At 36.9% G+C, this 20,995-nt stretch overlaps 1 protein-coding gene across 1 annotated transcript; it reads right to left on the minus strand.

The window, feature by feature from the left end:
* Window positions 1–13,421: 13,421 nt before the first annotated feature.
* On the minus strand, window positions 13,422–16,258 carry LOC105777622 (plastidic ATP/ADP-transporter). The gene is made up of 5 exons (XM_012600978.2): window positions 15,243–16,258; window positions 14,896–15,150; window positions 14,446–14,589; window positions 14,026–14,373; window positions 13,422–13,948 (listed from the first exon to the last, which is right to left on the minus strand). Exons 1-5 carry the CDS (start codon window positions 15,999–16,001, stop codon window positions 13,589–13,591), a joined length of 1,866 nt encoding a protein of 621 aa, XP_012456432.1. The 5' UTR covers window positions 16,002–16,258; the 3' UTR covers window positions 13,422–13,588.
* Between the last annotated feature and the right edge of the window lie 4,737 nt (window positions 16,259–20,995).

Consider the following 20,995-nt stretch of genomic DNA (forward strand, 5'->3'; position numbering starts at 1 on the left):
ACCAAAGCTTTTCCCTCTAAGTGCAGCATGATAGTACAGACCTTTACATTAGCAGTGATGCCTTCTACTTCAAAATACTACTCAAGCTTGGCCCACCACCCTCTGAAGTCATTGTCATCAAACCGGGGGCATTCCAATTTGTGATGTCGAGAAACCGGTTCCATACTTCCACCTTGAGAAAAATAGCCCAAATCACCCCTTGCTAGTGTTGACAACATGCGTACTGAGGCAATCCTGGTACAGGTTCCTTAAGTGGGAATCCTAAAGGAGGTCCTCCTAAAACTCCATTTCCTTTGTCCGGTGACTCATCTGTGGAAGAAGAAGTTAACAATCAACCCAGATATTGTTCAAACAAGCCTTAAAGCTCTACCTTAAGTTCCCCTCTAAACTCATCTTTTGGATCCTTCAATCAGCCATCCAAACAAGTGTCTTATTGCAAAAAAGTAGTTTGCATCTTAACCATCTCCTACTAGAGGTGATTTACTTCCTTTTGGAGCTGAATGGATACACTATTGCCTGTCATCCTAGAATGTACTGACTCTGATGCCTTGTCACAGTGAGAGTTTGTTTCCCGATTTTAGAAGAAGAAAAGAGAAGAAACAGAGAGAAATTGAGAAGAGAAACACTGAATTTCATTCCATAACTAACATAATAACCACCTTAAGCTAGCCTGCTACTTTAAAGGCTAATAGAGTCATTCTAACAATTGAAATACAGTTAGCACAACTATCGAGATAACAACTTAACGAAACATTCCATTTCATTTAAAAGCCTTGCTGCAAAATGACCCGTTTGCTCTAAACGCATCGTATTCCTTATTCCTTGAACTCACCATATTACTAACATCATCAACACTAAAACACAACGTATTTTGACTAATATCAGAATTAACAGAAAATTGAAATTAACCTATGACATCTTGCTCTCTTTATAGGTTGTAAATTTCATATTTTCAAATAATTTTAAATTCTTGAAATTGTTTAGATTCTTGCTCTTATTCTAGGTTCATAATATCATATTAGGTTGTAAATATTTTTTCTAGATTGAAATTATGTTGGGTTGAAAATGTTGAGTTCTTTGTCTATTATTGAGATTGAATTTGAGAAGATATTGAGTTCTTTGTTGCTTTTGTGAAGATTCTAAGTTCATTGTTTGTTATTTCTTCTTTGAAGATTTTGTGTTCTTTGTTTGTTATTGGGTTTGATTTTTGAAAATCAAGAAGGGAAAATTGTGAATTTTCTTTTCAATTTTGAAAATTGAAAGAAAAATGGAAGATCATTCAATGAAGCTAGATGAAGTCATAAAAAATATGATTTAAAACAATTGTAAATATTTAATCTTAAAAGGTAGATGAACATTTATTTTCATTTTGTTATTTAGAATTTTAAGTTATTTTATTAATTTGAAATTTTATTATTATTTTAAATTTTTGGGATTTTATTATTCTTTTAGATGATGACATCATTTGTGACATGAGTTCAAATTTAAAAAAGTTAAAAAAGGTATCAAATGGACAAAAAAATCGAATATCAAGTTGGGATAAAATAACCATTAGTACCAAATTGAAAGAAAGTGACAAATTCAAGTGTTAATTGAGTATTTAAGTCAAAATTTAAAGGTTAAACTACCTAATTAGTTACTAAAATTTTCGTACGTTTCTATTTTGGTCATCAAACTATGAAAATTTTCAATTTGATCACTAAGCTATTTGAATTCATTTTTAGTCACCGTATAGTTAAGTTTGAAATGGTTACATGACACTGTAACAACCCTAACCCGTATCTGTCGTCAGAATAGGGTTACAGAGCATTACCAAACAAACAGAATAGTAAACCATTCAATTCATATCTCAATGCAAACATAATCTAATTTCATTCAAATGCAATCATAATGTCCCTTAATCGAGCCCTCGAGCCCCTAAAAATACTATAGAAACAATCCGGGACTAAATCGAAAACATTTGGAAAGTTTAAGAAAAATTTGAAAATTTTGGACTAAAGGGTTACACAGTCGTCTGGCCAAGTTGTGTGACTCATACGATTGAGACACATGCCCGTGTTTCAAGCCATGTGACTTTCAAAATAGGGACATACGACAGTGTCTCTGCCCATATCCATGCCCGTGTAACTCTCTAACTTGGGTTACACGGCCAAGCCACATGCCCGTGTGTCAGGCCGTGTAACCTTCAAAATGGCCTTACACGCCCGTGTGCCAGGCCGTGTGCTAGGCCATGTAGCTTTCAAAAAGAAACCATTAAATCTATAGGGGATACACGGTCGTGTCGCATGGTCGTGTGGACACAAAATTGTCCAAATTCAAGCCATTCTCAATACTAACTCATGCAATCACTTAAAGAGCCCTTATACATATCATCCATGCATCAAAACCTGACCAAAGCCTATATAAAATGACCACTTTAAAATTCTAAGATCATTCAACCAATATGCCGTACAAGGCACCTTAATTTTAAATATTCAAACATACATTCTCAATATGACATTAATCAAGCCAAAAACATACTAGATCAACCTATTAAGTGCCTAACCAATGTACCTATCATAAGTACTTCAAATACACATATCAATAACACATATCATTTCTATTTGCATTGTAACATCTACTTCATTCACATATGTCTTACAATTAACCATATTTAAACATAAGTCATCTTTAACATTACACACATCCAAACCACTTATAAAGACATTGATAAGCTGTAAAAGTAACGTATTTTAATTATATTATTAATGCAATTTTGGATGATTAATTATGCAAATTAGTGAATTTGATGCTTCTAATCCTTTAAATTCATGTTTCTATACTTAGGAGAGCATTTGGGAGCAAAAGGAACAAAAAATGAGTCAAAATTGGACAAATAAAGCTGTTTTCAGGATCCACACGGCTTGGGCATTTTCAAACGGGCTGGCCACATGCCCATGTGCAAGCCCGTGTCGATTTCATACCCTGCTTCCCAAATACATGGAAAAACCCAATTTTTAGGCTTTTTGAGCATTCTAAAGTCTATAAATACCAATTAGAAAAAGACCTAAGGGAGCAATCAGAGAAGATCAAAGAAAACACTCAAAGAACTCCATCAGAACCAACTCGGAAGCGGATCTCCAGCAAGATTGAAGATCTCCCTTTAATTTCTTTTGAAGTTTTATTGAGTTTCTTTATGTCTTATGGTTATTCTGACTTTGAGATGTTTCTATTTAGGATTATGAACTAATCCCCTAGATACCTAGGGGAGATGAAACCTTTGATAAATCCTATTATTTAATTTCTGTTTTAGGCAATAACTACTTGATTATTATTCTCAATTATGTATGCTTATTTCTTGTTTTAATATTTCTGGGATATTAATTCATGTTTAATGTGCTTAATTCAGTGGAGCAAAAATCACTATTTAAGAGTAGATCTAGCATAATTTAGTGGAGTTGCATGCAATCCTAGAAATAGGACAACATAAATCTACTGGATTAGAGTCAAATATAATAGAGGAATCCATAGATTGAGTTAATGTGACTATAGGGGTTTTAATTAGAAAGAGATTTCAATTAATCAACCTAGATTCAGTTGTTCTTACTCTCAAAAGAGATATTAACATAATTTAGGAATTTCTACAGATCAAGTAACAAGTGAATAAATCGTTTAATTCAGATTCATAATAATATGTGAAGTCTAGGGGATTCTTTCCTGGGTATTGTCTATCTCATTGGTTATCTTCGATTATTTTCCTATTTCATTCTCTATTGTGTTCTTAGTTAGATTAGTTTAGTAATTTTAGATTAAAAAACAATCACTCCAAATTGTCGGCTAAAGAATAAAAAGACGATAATTACTAGTACTTTTAGTCATCGTGGATATGATATTCCTTACTCACCATAGCTATACTATTGTTCGATAGATGCACTTGCCTTTGTCGTATTTATAATTAGTTTAGTGATCATCAGACATACACTTCTAATACATGTCATATAAACCAAAAAGAATGTTCCAAAAACTATCGAAATTAAGTTGGATAGTGTGACTTGAGTGCCGATCCGATCGTCCAACCTTCCGAGTATCTACAAAAACAAATATTAACACAAGTAAGCTTTAAGAAGCTTATTAAGTTTGACGTACTAAATGATAGATCTTACCGCAGTAAATAAAACAACTCAAACAACAACAATTCAACCACGAAGGTTTCCTATCATCCAAAATCTCAACCGATAAATAACATACATTCATTTTAATACTCAAATGAATAGAAAATTCATGAAATTCATTAAAAAATTATCTTACCGAGATTTTAATTTGAAGAACAAATTATGAATAAGAGTACATCGTCAGTCCAATCATAACACGCCAATGCTCATAAGAGCTAATCCAACCGAAACACGCCAATGCTCATAAGAGCTAATCCAACTGAAACACGCTAATGCTCATAAAAGCTAATCCAACCGAAGCACGCCAAACAGAGAATATAACACGAGAATTCACAATAAATTCTAAACCTCGGTTTACTCAAGAAATAAATAAATCAATCCCCCTACAACATACCATATTACGATTGTACTCTATCTCACGTTCGATCCAATCCGAGCTATCAAATTCAATAACATATCTTAAATAAGAATTCATTTTCAACAATTGAATATATGGATTTTATATCATGTTATACCATTCATCAATTCATATATGTTAAATTTTAACTGTAACTGTATGAAGACTGAATTATAGTAGTTGCAGAAGTTCAGGGACTATTCTGCTATTTTTCCTTTTCCACGAGTATCTATGGGATCTTGATCTCAAAATATAAAATTTTCTATTATCAGCTTAAATTTCACATTCCAATTGCAAGTAATACCCTTTTATTTTTTTGAATTTACACAATTACTTCAAACTTTTACAATTTTTGCAATTTAGTCCCTTAACCTAAAATCCATCAAATTAACCATTTTTAAATCAAAATTCTATTCAAATATACTAGGCCCTTCAACAGTCCCTAATTAAAATTAAATTTTCTATCAAACCCTAAAATTTTATCATTTTCACAATTTAATCCTAAAATCATAATCTAACAAAATCATTTTACAAAATTATCAAACAACACAATCAAAGCTCCAAATACATGGAATTCATCAAAAAATTTCAATATTAATTAATGGAAACTTCCAAAATTTTTAACAGAATAAAAGAAGAAGGTACGAGTTAGCTGGACCTAGTTGCAACGATCTCAAAAATATAAAAATTACAAGAAAATTGGTCATATTCATACCATGAAAAGATAAGAGATGAAAAAAGCTTCCCCAAATCTTCAATGGTGAGGTTCGGCCAAGAAGAAGAGAAAAATGAGAAAAATAATGCTTTTGTTTTAAATTGTTTTATTAATTTTGAACAAAAATGTCATTAGACCCATTTTCTTTAAACTTTTCGTTAATTATTAATTCCATTACCATCCACTACTAACTAATGAGGTCTAATTGCCTTATTGGTCCTACCACCTTTAATAATTAAGCTATTAAATCACTTAAATACCATAATTACTAAGTTTTCCACCTTTTACAAATTAATCCTTTTTCTTTAATTAGCTATCTAAACGTTAATATTTCCGAACCAAATTTTAATACGACTTTAATGACTATAAATATTCTAAAAATAATATTTACGAGTCGACATGATGGAAATTTGTGGCCCCGAACCACTGTTCCGTCACCACTGAAAATTATGTTCCTGACACGATCGTTATAAACGAAATGAATGATCACTCAACTATGATAGTGGTTCTATTTGATCACCCAACTATAAAATTTTTTTCGATTTAGTCACTAAATTTTTTAAAATTAGATTTTTTTTCTAGTCACCAAGCCATTAAGTTGATAACAGAAGTTTTATGTGACCTTTTTTATTGGCCTAATAACAAAATTTTCCATTCAATATTTAGCCTAGTAACATATTTTGCCATTTCAATATTTGTATGTTTTATCAATTTAATCCTAATGCTAAACAAATCAATAAATTTGACCCTAAACATTCTTACTAGTATTTGGCATTAGAAAATTTTTAATAATGTTTTTATTTGACGCTAGTAAGATTTGCATTTTAGGTATTAGAGAATCACTATTTTAACATAAAAATTACAATAAAAGAATTATGACAATTTATAATCTTTCTGGTGTCAAAAACTAAAAACCTTTGAGTTTTTTTAATGTCGAATAAGCACTATTTAATCTAAAATGTTGAAAAAAACTTATCAATAACTTATGATCTTTCTAGTGTCATGGGTTGGCATGGGAGCACGCAACCATGACAAACTTGCGCGATCCATCATATTTGAGGGAGGTCATTTGGCCCAACCAAACTGGCCCGTTGCCTGGAGAGATTAAAAGCCCATCTCAAGAGCCTGGTAAATATGGAAAATGATCCAAGAAGATATGATTATATAATCTTAGAGTTCTAATTGTATACAGCTTTTAATTGTAGCCATTGATGTACTTTGATTTACACCGTTGATTTTAGGGAGGCTCAACTATAAATAGAGACCTCTTTTCTCATTGTAAATTATTCAGTTATCAATAAGAATTTTGAGAATATTCACTCAAACTTTTCTCTCAAGTGTTCTTACTTTCCCGTGGCTTTCGTTCATCTTTCAAGGTTCGTTCTTGCTTCGTTCTTCTACTGTTCTTTGTGGAAGCAGTGAGGGAATTATGTTGAATCTTTTATCGTTGCAAGTTAGGCTGACTTAGGCATTTTTGAGCAAAGAAGCTACCTAAGGCCGCACGGATCACGTGGGAAAAACCTAAGTCCGTGACAGTTGGTATCAGAGCCAGGTTCGAAGCCACCGTTGAAAGATGTCGAAAGAAGTTGAGAGAATGGAGACTCGTGGGAGGGCTAGGAAAGCTAGTCACTCGAGGGACATATTGTCAGCTTTAGAGGATCGTGTCGTCACTCTCGAGTATTCCGTGGGGCATATCAAGGAGAGGATTGATGATGTCGATGATAGGCTCCATGATGGATTGCAGTCCATGCAGGAGCAACTCAAAGTGTATGTGACAGATAATGTGGAACAGTTGACTGGTAGAGATGATGCCATTGAGGCTATGGTGGCGACCTTGAAAGGGGAGATTGCGGAGCTCAAGGGTGAACTCACAATCTACAAGACTACGTTGGGCAATGGTGGGTTAGCTGCTGTCACACCCAAGCCCAATATTGATGTTCCCAAGCCCAAGGAGTTCAAGGGAACAAGGTCCGCAAGAGATGTGGACAACTTTTTGTGGGGAATCGAGCAATACTTCTGTGCTAAAGGCATCACGGAGGATGTCACTAAGGTAACTACTGCTGCGATGTATTTATCTAACATTGCTTTGTTGTGGTGGCATCGTAGGTCCACTGATGTGAGACGTGGTGGGACCGAAATTGAAACATATGAGGCGTTTCGATGTGAGTTCAAAGCACAGTTTTACCCAGAGTATGCCGAGGATGAGGCTCGGGTAAAGTTGCATCGGCTTGCACAAAAAGACACTGTGAGGGAGTATGTGCAGGAGTTTAGCGAACTTATGCTCCAAATCTCAAATATGAGGGAGAAAAATGCATTCTTTTCCTTCATGGACGGATTAAAACAATAGGCGAAGCAAGAGTTGCAACACCGAGGAGTTCAAGAACTCAATAAGGCTATGTCAGTAGCAGAATCGCTTGCTGAATTTGGTGGGAAGAAAGACAATCCCAATTCTTCTAAGCCCAGATTTAATCAAAAGGGTAATAGTGGGGTAGATAAAGAAAGGCTCACTAGGAACGACAATGGTAAGAAGCGTTGGGATAAGAGAAAGAGTGGGCCTATAAGTTGCTTTCACTGTGATGGTCCACATATGATCAAGGACTGCCCAAAGAAGGCCGCTCTCACGGCTATGGAAGCAAAGGGGGAGTCCGATGTGGAGGATAACAATCTTGGTTCGATACTAGGGGGTGTCGAAGATAGAATGAGCCATGGTTTGATGTTTGTAGACATCATTGTGGCTGGTAGAAAATTGAATGCGCTCGTTGACACAGGCGCTTCTGATTTGTTCATGTCCGAGGAGGCTGCTCGTAAACCGGGCCTCAAGATAAATAATGAAGTACATCGGATCAAAACAGTGAACTCAGAAAGTGTTCCAATCAAGGGGGCTGCAAAGGGAGTGGATCTTCAGCTCGGCAAATGGTCAGGGAAGGTATCCAGTAAGGTAATACCACTTGATGATTATGATTTTGTGGTTGGACTAAGCTTCATTGATCAGGTTAATGCTCTTATTGTCCCTTCAAGCAATTACATGATGATTTCGAACACGAAACATCAATGCATGGTGAAAGTGACAAGGAAAATAAGCTTTGAGGGAAAAACACTATCATCAATTCAGTTTGCTAAAGGTGTACGTAGAAATGAAGTCTCATAATTAGCCACCTTGAAGATCGAAGAGACCGCTGAGTCTGTTAGTGAGACCCCGAAAGAAGTGGGTCAATTGTTGCAATCATTCTGAGATGTAATGCCTGCTCAGTTGCCTAAAAGTTTGCCACCCAAGAAGGAGGTGGAATACAAAATCGAGTTAGTGTCTAATGTGGTGCCGCCAGCAAGGGCCCCCTATCGTTTGTCTTTACCAGAATTAGAAGATTTGCGGAAACAATTGAAGGAACTTTTGGATGCGGGATTCATTAGACCATCTAAATCCCTATATGGTGCGCCAGTGTTGTTCCAAAAGAAACATGATGGGTTCTTGAGAATGTGCATCGATTATCGAGCTCTAAACAAGATCACTGTGAAGAATATGTACCCTATTCCTCTTATTGCAGATTTGTTTGATCAGCTTCGTAGTGCAAGATGGTTTACCAAGTTAGATTTGAGATCGGGGTATCATCAAGTTCGGATAGCCGAGGGGGATAAACTAAAGACAGCTTGTGTAACACGGTACGGTTCGTATGAGTGCCCTATGATGTCTTTCAGACTCACGAATGCCCCAGCAACATTCTGTACCCTAATGAATAAGGTACTTCAACCATTCCTTGATCGTTTTGTGGTTGTTTACCTTGATGATATTGTGGTCTATAGCAAGTCTCTTGAAGAGCACATGGGACACTTAAGGGAGGTGTTCCAAACTTTGAGGGAAAATGAGCTATTCATCAATGAGGAGAAATGCTCATTTGCCCAACAAGAGGTGCCATTCCTAGGCCACATTATGGGAGGTGGTAAGATTCGAATGGATAAGAGCAAAGTTCGAGCCATTTCAGAGTGGGAGCCTCCAACCAAGGTAACGGAGTTGAGATCTTTCCTTGGGTTGGCAAATTACTATCGACGCTTTGTCGAAGGCTACTTTAGAATTACCACACCCTTGACGGACATGTTGAAAAAGGGGAAGGTATGGGATTGGAATCCGAAATGTGAGAAGGCTTTTAATCAATTGAAGCAAGAAATGACGAGGGAACCCGTACTTGCCTTGTCGGATTTTGCGAAGCCTTATGAGGTACGCACGGATGTATCTGATTATGCTATTGGGGGAGTACTGATGCAAGATGGGCACCCAATTGCTTTCGAGAGTCGAAAGCTTAATGAGATGGAGCGTAGATATACGGTCCAAGAGAAAGAGATGACTGCGGTAGTACACTGCTTGCGCACATGGAGACATTATCTATTGGGTTCCAGGTTCATGGTCCTTACCGATAATGTTGCCAATAGTTATTTTCTAACTCAGAAAAAGTTGTCTCCCAAGCAGGCTCGTTGGCAAGTTTTACTAGCGGAGTTTGATTTTACAATGGAATATAAACCAGGAAGTGCTAACATTGTGGCTGATGCACTCAGTCGAAATATGGAATTTGCAGCAATTAGTCAACCTGATGATTCTTTATTGGAACGCATCCGAGAGGGATTGTCCCATGATCCTACGGCCAAAAATTTGATTGAGCTTGCCAAAGAGGGAAAAACGAGAAGATTTTGGCTTGATGGGGAGCTGTTATACACTCATGGACACCGCCTCTATGTGCCCCATTATGGGAAACTCCGTAAGGAAGTCATGAAGGAGTGTCATGACTCGAAATGGGCGGGCTATCCAGGGATGCATCGCACTTTGGCCCTTTTGGAGGATCGTTATTACTGGCCTCACATGGGTGCTGATGTGGAAACCTATGTGAAAACTTGTCTAGTGTGCTAACAAGACAAGGTTGAGTTAAAGACTCCAGCCGGTTTGCTTCAACCCTTGCCAGCTCTGGAAAGGCCATGGGAGAGTTTATCCATGGATTTTATTATTGGTTTGCCTAAGTCTGACGGGTTTACGAGTATTCCTGTTGTGGTGGACAGGTTTTCAAAGTATGCGACATTTATTCCGATGACCAAGGAGTGCACTACTGAGGAAGCAGCTCGGTTGTTCCTTAGACATGTGGTGAAATATTGGGGAGTGCCACTGTCTATTATCAGTGATCGAGATGGGCGGTTTACAGGCCGGTTCTGGACGGAGTTGTTCAAGTCAATGGGCTCAGATTTGAACTTCTCCACGAGTATACATCCACAAACCGATGGGCAAACTGAACGAGTAAATGCATTGTTGGAGACGTATCTTCGACACTACGTGAGTGCCACACAAAGGGATTAGCCAAAGTTGTTGGATGCGTCTAATTTTCATACAACTTGCAGCGAAGTGGGGCCACGAATCAAAGTTCATTTGAAATAGTAACGGGTCAACAGCCACTCACACCCAACGCTGTTGTGACCCATTATATCAGGACCAAATCAAGCAGCCTATCGATTCGCAAAAGATTGGCAAGAGAAGAATGACTTGGCTAGAGCTTGTTTAACAAGGCAAGTAAGCGTAGCAAGAAGTGGGCCGATCAGAACCGAAGGGATGTGCAATTTCAAGTGGGTGACTCAATCCTTGCTAAACTACACTTGATTTTGCAATACACTGGCTTGCACAAGGGTCTTGTGCGAAGGTATGAAGGGTCGTTTAAAGTTGTGAAGAGAGTAGGCAAGGTGGCCTACAAGCTTGAGTTGCCAGCAAAACTTAAAGTCAACCCGGTCTTCCATGTAAGCATGCTTAAGCCATTTCATGAGGATCAAGAGGATCCGAATTGAGGCAAGTCCGAACGAGCACCGATGGGGGTAAAGGTGTCGCATAATCGTGAAGTCAAAAACATTGAGGCAGATCGAGTAATTAAACAAAAGTACAATCGACCACGGCATGAGTATTTAGTTCGATGGAAGGGACTTCTTGATAGTGAAGCAAGTTGGGAACCTGCCGAGGCATTGTGGCAGTTCCAAAGGAAGATTGACCAGTTCCATAAGGAGGATGCGACGAGGGCGTCGCTAGAACAAGTGGGGGAGAATGTCATGGGTTGCGCATGGGAGCACGCAACCATGACAAACTTGCGCGATCCATCGTATTTGAGGGAGGTTATTTGGCCCAACCAAACTCGCCCGTTGCCTGGAGAGATTAAAAGCCCATCTCAAGAACCTGGTAAATATGGAAAGTGATCCAAGATGATATGATTATGTAATCTTAGAGTTCTAATTGTATACAGCTTCTAATTGTAATCTTAGAGTTCTAATTGTATACAGCTTTTAATTGTAGCCATTGATATACTTTGATTTACACCGTTGATTTTAGGGAGGCTCAACTATAAATAGAGACCTCTTTGCTCATTGTAAATTATTCAGTTATCAATAAAAATTTTGAGAGTATTCACTCAAAATTTTCTCTCAAGTGTTCTTGCTTTCTCGTGGCTTTCGTTCATCTTTCAAGCTTCGTTCTTGCTTCGTTCTTCTACTGTTCTTCGTGGAAGCAGTGAGGGAATTATGTTGAATCCTTTATCGTTGCAAGTTAGGCTGACTTAGGCGTTTTTGAGCAAAAAAGCTGCCTAAGGCCTCACGGATCGCTTGGGAAAAACCTAAGTCCGTGACACTAGCATAAGAGACTCCTTTGAGTTCTCATGCGCTCAATAACATCAGCTAAGCATAAAAGGATAACCAAAGAGTAAAAAGAAGTCAATAATTAGGAATAAATTAGCAAATTTTGTAAATGTTTAAGGCTAAATTTTTAGGATATTTAGAATTAGGACTAAATTGATAGAAAGTATAAATATTTTCAGTATATCAAATATTAACCCAAATATAAATATACACACTTCCATAAACAATCTCTTCTCTAATTGAATTCAACTTTAATTAAATTATTTTAAAAAATAAATAATCAAACTCGTGGAAGATCCACCTACACAGTGTAAAAACTAAAGTAGTTACCTGTAGCAAGGGATTAGCCACTGCTACCAACGGCGGACACCCTCGTTTCGACCAAAAAACCTAAGTGGTTTTATACACTTCTATAACTATTTATATGATTAATATTTTAATGATCCAACTATTATATTTCATGGTCTATTCCTGTAGATCATACATGTCAAATTTAACGTAAATTTAAAATTTTTAACTATTTGATTGATATAAAAAAATCAACCAGTGGAAATATATATAAAGAGTATTTTAGATTGATATGGTAGAGATATCAGATTGATTTAAAAATTTACATGATTGAAAAGTACAATAATATTGATAAATTCAACAATTGAGTTGTTAAAATATTAATCATATAAACAATTACGAAAATATATAAAACTACTTTAATTTTTACACTATGTAAGTGAATACCTCCCTATCAAACTTAATTACGAATTCAAGTTTATGGCATTGAGACTTCCATCCCTTACATGTTTCTCTGAATTCTTGAGAATAATCTTTCTTGTTTTGATATTTGATCCATAAAATGCCATTTGAAGCAACAAACTCATATTTTTATCACCTCCATTTGTTAATGTTATTATAATTGTTTTCAGAGTTTGAATGGGTTCCATTGGCAATTGAAGGGGTGTAGCACCCATCAATCCTAATAAAAATTTTAACTTTCGTTTTCATGTTCCAATATTTATCTAAGAAGCTTTAATAAAGTTTGTAGTTAATATTTAGAAGCTGATATACAATATAGTGACAAAAAATTGGATATTAACAACAAAATTCATGTATTATTATATAATATTTTATTTTTAATTAATTTAATTCAAGTTAAACAGTAAATTTTATAAGGATGTACACATATTTATATTATGTAATACTTAATTTTATTGATGTCTAAAAACCATATTTTTTAAGATAAGTCGGTGAAATAACTCACCTTAAAACAGTGACGAATCCAAGGGCTAGTACGAACATCAACCCCTTTTAAAATAAAAATATTTTTATTTAAGTTCATAGTTTATAAATTTTTAAATTAGTAATAATAAAATTATACTTTCACATAAAATTTAATTTAATCATTCAAAAATTATAAAAATATAAACTATTAAAAAAATAAAATTATATGTAAAAATATACAATTTAGGGTTCTAAATTTTTTATCAGTAAAATGTAAAATCAGTTGAAATAAGCAGCATTTGAAGAACTCAGATAGAAGGGTGTTTGCACTTTTGCTTGATGTTCATCCAAATGCAATTCTACAGAGTACAGTTTTAGATACTCATATTCTTTCTATAATAACAAAAACTTAATTTTAGAGCCAGCAGTAACCTAGAACTGCTGCTTATTCCTGCTGCTTGTTTTCTAGATATTGCTTGGAGTTGATGTTTCGGATGTGCTTCCAGTCGAGTCACCTGCTGACTGGTTTAGCAATGAGCCACCGGCAAAAGTACCGTTTCTGGTTTCAGACACAACTGGGATCTTAACGGCTGCTCTTTCCATCTCTTTCTCGAGCTCTTCTTCCTGACGCAATGCGGTGAATTGTGTATCCAGGGACTTCGCCGCTGCTAGCCATGCAAGAACAATCACCAGTAGAATCCCTCCAAGGTATGGGGTTGAACTCGCAAGCGATCCGAAGGTCAAGATCATAAACTGCTGAATAAGAGCACCCCCAGACTTCCCCAACGGATTGCAGACAACATCAATGGCAGCCTTCCCTTTAACCTAAACATAGTTACAAGTAAATTATCAGTTCTTTAAAATAATGTGGAAAGTCTGAATTGCGAGTAAAGATTCCGAACCTTGGTATCCTCGTCCAGCGGAATATAGGCCATTTCTTTGCACGGATCAAACAAACTGTACTTTGCACTTTTGCTGAAAATGTTTTGCATGGCACCTACATAAACGGCTGCAAGAAGTGGAGTCATACCGAACTTTGCAAGTGTAGGCCCAAGTGGATCACCAAATAATATCAAGGAAAAGAAACCGACTCCAGTTAGAAGCAGGACAGTGGGTGTAATCCGGGCTGCAGCACCCCACCCATATTTGTCGAATATAAATTGACTTAGTAGCATCATAGTAAACGTCGCTATCCCAGTAGCAGTTGAGAAGTCACCCATGAAGGAGGAGTACTCATTCGGACTTGGAAACTACAATATGGACAGAAAATCATCATTTACTAAGCTTTCAGATTAACAATCGTAAACCATATAATTTTTTACCTGAGCTTTGAGCTTCGATTTCCAGGTAACTTCGACGAGGTTGATGCTAATACCATATGCAACCACTAAAGTAGCAAGATCCCGAATGTACTTGGAAGACACCAAGAATTTCAAGCTCTCCATTGTTCCCATTTTAGGCTTTTCCTGCAAACAGATTGACAATAAAAGAAACACAGGCTCATATACATGTTTCGACCTCACAACTTCACTCTAACGCATACAATACTAAAATAATTTGCAAACATTTTCCAGCATCTTAGAAGAGCTATTCAGGCAGTCGAAAGCAATTCCAGCTTGTCTACCAGTCATGTTTTGAAAAAAGGGTAATTGTTATTAAGGTCCATCACGAATACAAACCAAGCAGTTAAATGACCAAATTTAATAGCAACCAAAAGACACTTTAATGCTCATAATGTTGAGCAAATGATGAAAAGGCAGACATGGAATTACCTTCTTCTTCATACTACGTGTGGGAAGAGGAACAAACTTATTCACCCACCAGTAAAGGAAACAGATAGCCAGCCCCATTAATACCACAATGCTCATCATTCCCTTTAAGGAGATGGCCCAACCATCAACTCCGGGACCCAAATTTTTCCTCAAATTAGAAAAGTACTTAACAGTTCGACCTGAGAAAATAAGAGCAATATTGGCTCCAAGTCCGAACAGAGGATAGAATCTTTTTGCTTCATCTACAGTAGTTATCTGCACAAGAAAAAATCACAGTAGGTAAATGAAGATATAGGAAACTTCAGCTGAGAAAATCTCATGTATATACAAAGATGCAGATAAATGACCTGATTGGCAAACCCCCAAAAGAGAACAGAAATAACCACGCTGCCCCAAAGTTCAGCCATGACATAGAACAAACAGAAACTCCAAATCCTCAAAATTGCAAGAGGACCCAGAAATCTAGGTCCAAGCACTGCAAGAAGCTTATCAGCAAGTGCTTCAGGGTGAATGTAATTGCTGAGAGGATACAACATGAACCCAAATGCACCAAAAAAGGCTATGAAAGGAACAATCACAGTGTAGAAAAGGGCCTTCTTTGACAACACATTAGCCAGCTTTGTGTATAACAACATGAACCCAATAGCCATAGGCAAATTAACCCATGTCTTTAAAAATGGTATAATTTCAGCACTGCTTCCTTTAGCTGTCACAACCAATACATCCTTTGTATCCCTAAGGATTGTATAATTGAAAAGGATACAAAAGAACATTAACCCAAGTGGGATAATTTTCTTAAGAGTCACAAGCTCAATACCCAAGAACTTAGGTTTCTGAGTTTCACCAAACAAAGGCTGGCCATCAGTTGCAGCAGCAGCCTCAGCCTTGCAAATGAAGTTCTTCCCTTTTGGGGGCAACCCATTTGGTTTGGCAACAAAGCTTGGAACTTCCTTATAAGATAGAGATAAACCACTAAGGCCTAAGGGTTTTGAAGCAAAAAGCCTCTGCTTCAAGCCTTGTGATGGGTTCAAAAGGCTTCTGACTCTCACTCTGGTTGGGTTTGGTGGTAATGAGAGAAGACATCTGGTTTGTAAAACAGCTTCCATGTCTCTCTTAAGGTTCAAAGAACTGGGAAATGAAATCCCCAGAGGATAAGCCCTGAAATCTTTTAGAACCTAAGAGAGACACAGGGAAAGGTAAAGCGAGGAAGGGAGATAGATAGAGAGATAAGGTAACTGGCAAGAGAAGACTGTTTTCTCAGAGAAACAAATGGGTATTTAAAAAAGGAAAAAAAAAAGGTAAAAGAAAATATCAAACTAAATCCTAAGAAAACAATTTCTTTCTGAGTTAAAAAGAATTTGAAATGGGTATAAGGAGTGGCAGTGGCATGGCGGTTAAATAAGAGGACAAATTTTGCAGATTAGGAGAGGACAGAAACTGTAAAAGTAGGAAATTGAAAATCCCCTCCAGTCCTCACGACACATCAAACGAGTTACCTTTTGTTTTTGAATAAAAATATCAAAACGGGGGATTCGGGGTATAAGAGATATTTTCCACTTTTTTTCATTGTTCCAATGATTTTTTTTTTTTGGCTATTTTATCAAATAATTCAAAAAAATTTATATTTATAAAAATAACATAGGTTTAAAAATATTCACTAAAATAATCCAAAATAAACAGTAAAATGAGGTTATAACCTGTCAATGGCCGGTACCACCTGGTATTTTGGACCCATAATTGCCTAGTAATTGTGTCAGACTTAAAAAAAATAAATTTTTTAGTTTTGGCCTGTCAATAGCCGAAACCAGTGTATTTTTTTAAATCGTATATTACTAGTATACAGAAAATTGGAAAAAAAGGAAAAAAAAAATTTTTGGGTGCTGGTCTGTCAATGGTCGGCACCCCCTTTATATGGAAATTTTTTTCGGGTGTTGGTCTGTCAATTGTCGGCACCAGAATACGAAAAAGTAAAAAATATATATTTTTTTGGGTGGCCTGGCAATGGTCGGCACCCCCTTTGTACAATAAATTTTTTTTTACTTTTGGTGTGTCAATGGCTGGCACTAGTATACGAAAAAAGTAAAAAAAAATTAGGTGGCCTGGCAATGGTCGGCACCCCCTTTATACCAATTTTTTTTTACTTTTGGTGTGTCAATGGCCGGCACCAGTATACGAAAAAAGTAAAAAAAAATTGGGGTGGCCTGGCAATGGCTGGCACACCCTTTATACAAAAAAAAATTTATTGTACAAAGGGGGTGTCGGCCATTGATAGACTTTTTTTGTATACTGGTATCGGCCATGACACACCAAAAGTAAAAAAAAAAATATTGTGCAAAGGGGGTGTCGGCCATTGATAAACCAACACCCAAAATTTTTTTTTCGTATCAATGGCCGGCACCCAAATTTTTTTTCCAAAATGTGTCCATATAGGAGCGTTTTAAGGTGAAATTTCAATAAAACGCGCCCCTGAGAGAGCGATTTTGCCACGACAGTAGAAAATGTGCTGACGTGGCAAAATCGCTTCCCCAGGGGTGCGTTTTGCTCCATGTTTTTTTTCCCCAACGGCTATTTTAGTTTTTGACCGTTAAGGGGTCCAACCGTAAAAAAATATAAAACCCCCTTCCTATTATTTCACATTGTATTTCTTCAAATTTTAGCAAAAACTTCTCAAATTTCTCCCTAAATTTCTCAAAGCTCTTAAATTTCTCATTAAATTTCTCAAAGCTCTCTTTAATTAATTTTTTTCTTTTAAATTTTTTTAAATTAGTATTATTTTTTTATAATTTCAAAAATATTTGATTGTGTTAGCAATATCCGGAGAATTAATTCGTCTCAACCATAAACATATCTCCGTCGAACAAATGAAAATGGTAAGGGTTAATTTTAATTTTTTGAATATTATTTAATATTTTTTCATTTATGTAATTTTAATTAATTTGTATTTTATAATTTTTTATAACAGTCTGTAGATCAGGTGTTACAATGTTATATTCATAATATGTCTGGTCCTCCATCACAGTAGATAGAAAATTACTTGAGGGAAGTGGGTTTTTGGCACATGGCCACTATAGCCCGGGGGTGCAAGTTGGACCAGAAACTCATCAGCGTGCTAATAGAGAGGTGGAGACCCGAGACGCACACATTCCATCTTCCATGCGGAGAGTGTACTATCACTTTGGAGGACGTGCAGTTACAATTAGGATTACCGGTGGATGGGTCCGCACTTAGCTGATTAGAGAGTCATATGCTACGATCTTTTAGGTGCGATTTCGGATAATATTTACGGAGGTCGGATCGAGATGGGTTGGTTACGAGATACATTCCCGGAGCTGGGGGATGATTCGACTAAAGTAGAAAGAATACGATATGCTCGGACATACATCTTTAAGATGATTGAAGGTTATTTGATGCCGGACTTGTCACGAAACCTCGTACATCTGAGGTGGCTACTAAAACTCGTTGATTTTAGAGCAACTGGCGAATTTAAGTCTACCGTGTTGGCAACATTGTACCGAGAGATATGCGGGGCGATGCCACCAAATAAAGCCAAAATCAAAGGTTGCCTATCACTACTACGCTCATGGGCTCGGTTTCGCTTTTCATTTTTACGTCATTGAGTAAACCACCCATATACATACCCACTCATAACGAGGTAAAATTTTTATTTGATTTTACAATTATTACATAGATTTAAAATAAAATTATATGCTAAAAATTTATTTAATTAGGTGGAACTATTCAGCGAGTTAAGTTGGAATGCCTACTGCTCTTGAAGAAATACGATTTTTATTAGACCAACGGTCGGAAGCGCAAGTAAGTATTAAAGAAAATATATACATAAAATAGTCATTTCATATTTAGTATTTAGTATTATGTATATAACTAATATTTTTATCATGTTCATATAGTTTCAATGGACACCATACGAGGATCCGGCAATTAGGGCAGTAATTCCGGATGAATTCTTTCAAAATTCAAACATTTGGCATGTTAAGGTCCCATTGGTCAACAATACTATTGTCGAGATGCAACAAACGGATAGAGTGTTGCGACAATTTAGATTCCGACAACCGATTATCGAGGCATTTGAGGTGCTCGATAAAGAGCACAAAATTGACTTACGGTAAACTAATACGAATTGGTCGATATTCTTCTTGGAATATATCGAGATTTGGGAAAATCGGTATGATCATATACCTACTCATGAACTGCTCATCGTTCCAGAGTTAGCGTGTGTGCCGGATTACATGCTATGGTTTAGGATCCATGGTAAGTCATATTTGCTATTGGAAGAGCAGAGGCGTCGGTAAATCCGTGTCGAAAGAGGAATGACGGGGCCCTTTAAATTCAAGAAGAAGGGATGACGGCACGGGCCCATCAACAACGCCCACACAATCACCAGGCCCAACGTCTCAACTGACAACACCCACACCACAGCCCTTTCAGATTATGCCAGGTGCGTATCCTAGCCCTTATATGTATCCCAACGCTTATATGTTTCCTTTTCTCAGTCCTATGCCAGGTTAGAATGCATGGCCCGGTGGGTCTCCTTTCCCGATGACTTTGACTCAACTGACGATATATAGGCCATCGTCGTCAGAGGGATCGGACGAGGCATCGTCGAGGAGCTCATCTCATTACCAATCCCCACTGCCTTATGGGATTCAAACACCTCCACATTTTTTATTCTATTAAGGTGGGTCATCTTCCCAATACCCACAATCGGAGCAATCACAACCCCCGTCAGAAGTTGAACTAAAGAGGAATCCAGCGCGTAATCGTCGACCACCCTTATGTGGCATTGATTTCGACCGACACATACATTGATGTTTTTAATATATTTGTACAAACTTTTTTTATATTGTTTCATTTAATAAAATAAAAGTTATTTTTAATATTTTAATAGTAAATTATTTTTATATTTTTAATAAAATAGAAGTTCTTTTGAATAAGGCAATAGAAATAATGCAACATAGTTTCATTATAGCAATTATCAACTATTTCGGTTTGGACATGATCGAATTGTATGACCTGGGTTCCTACGCCATCCGCACAACTTCTATTGGTTTGTTCTTTCTCGAATATCCATATTATTACGTATTCTACTCGAGAAAGGTCGACTTTTTGGTTTGCGGCATAATTCTCTATCTGGTAATAACTTAAACGGAGCAAGCAATACAGATGGCCACTTACGTTCATTTGGGACCGGTGGGAATACGTGTCTCTACACATTGTACATGTATTTTATTTTGTACACTTTGTCAACATATCTTGTGGAATCCAAACGGAGATTCTGACAAGCTGCAATTGCATGAGTGTATGGATAACAGTGTGTCGAACGTCCCACAGTCGCAAGTCCTATTTCTTAGGTGTACACGATATTGTCCGCTGGTAATACATTGGTTCGATCTATCAAACTCTGTCACACGAAACCATAGGTTGTCGCGATTGTGACACACTGTGTGTATGGTGTTGGCCCGCGCCTTTGCCTTGTTAATTTCCTGCAATACCTTCCGGAACCATACATGGCCTCTCTGCATTTGGCCTTTATAACTCGTTGCTCACTTTGGAAATAGTGCTGCCAAATGAAAATATGTCTCTCACACAACCGAGGTTATCAGTAAATAACGCGTTCCTTTTAGAACAGAATTTATGCATTCAGCCAGGTTTGTGGTCATATGACCATATCGTAGGCTGCCGTCGTATGCTTGTGTCCACTATTCGAAAGGTATGTTACAGAGGTAGTCTGCGCCTTGATCGTTAATTGAACACAAAATCCCCAACGTCTCATGAAAACGGTCCTTATTGATCTCGTACCCTACCAATATAAGTTGATAGCGAAAATTACATACCACTATTCCAATCAGAATAAATTGAATATTAAAAAAGAAATTATATTAACAGAGATTAAATACTCATGTTGGTCACTTGTTGTTGTTCAGTGGTAGACCGATATTGCCTATAGTAGTTGGATGCAACGTGCCTTAGACAATACCGATAGTGTGTGCGATCCCTTAGACAATACCGACGCCTTAGTCATCGTGTATTCCTCTCGAACAGTAGTAGATGTTGAAGTCGCAAATATTTCATCTGGTGATGA

This window comes from Gossypium raimondii, chromosome 2 (assembly GCF_025698545.1).
Source record: "Gossypium raimondii isolate GPD5lz chromosome 2, ASM2569854v1, whole genome shotgun sequence".
Classification (NCBI taxonomy): domain Eukaryota; kingdom Viridiplantae; phylum Streptophyta; class Magnoliopsida; order Malvales; family Malvaceae; genus Gossypium; species Gossypium raimondii.

Excerpts from the sequence above, each read along its gene's own strand:
- LOC105777622 (XM_012600978.2), bottom strand. The coding sequence starts at position 16,001 with ATGGAAGCTGTTTTACAAACCAGATGTCTTCTCTCATTACCACCAAAC. Across the intron at positions 14,374-14,445 it reads AATCGAAGCTCAAAGCTCAG|TTTCCAAGTCCGAATGAGTA; the intron begins GTAAAAAATTAT and ends TCCATATTGTAG. Across the intron at positions 13,949-14,025 it reads CGCTGGACGAGGATACCAAG|GTTAAAGGGAAGGCTGCCAT; the intron begins GTTCGGAATCTT and ends AACTATGTTTAG.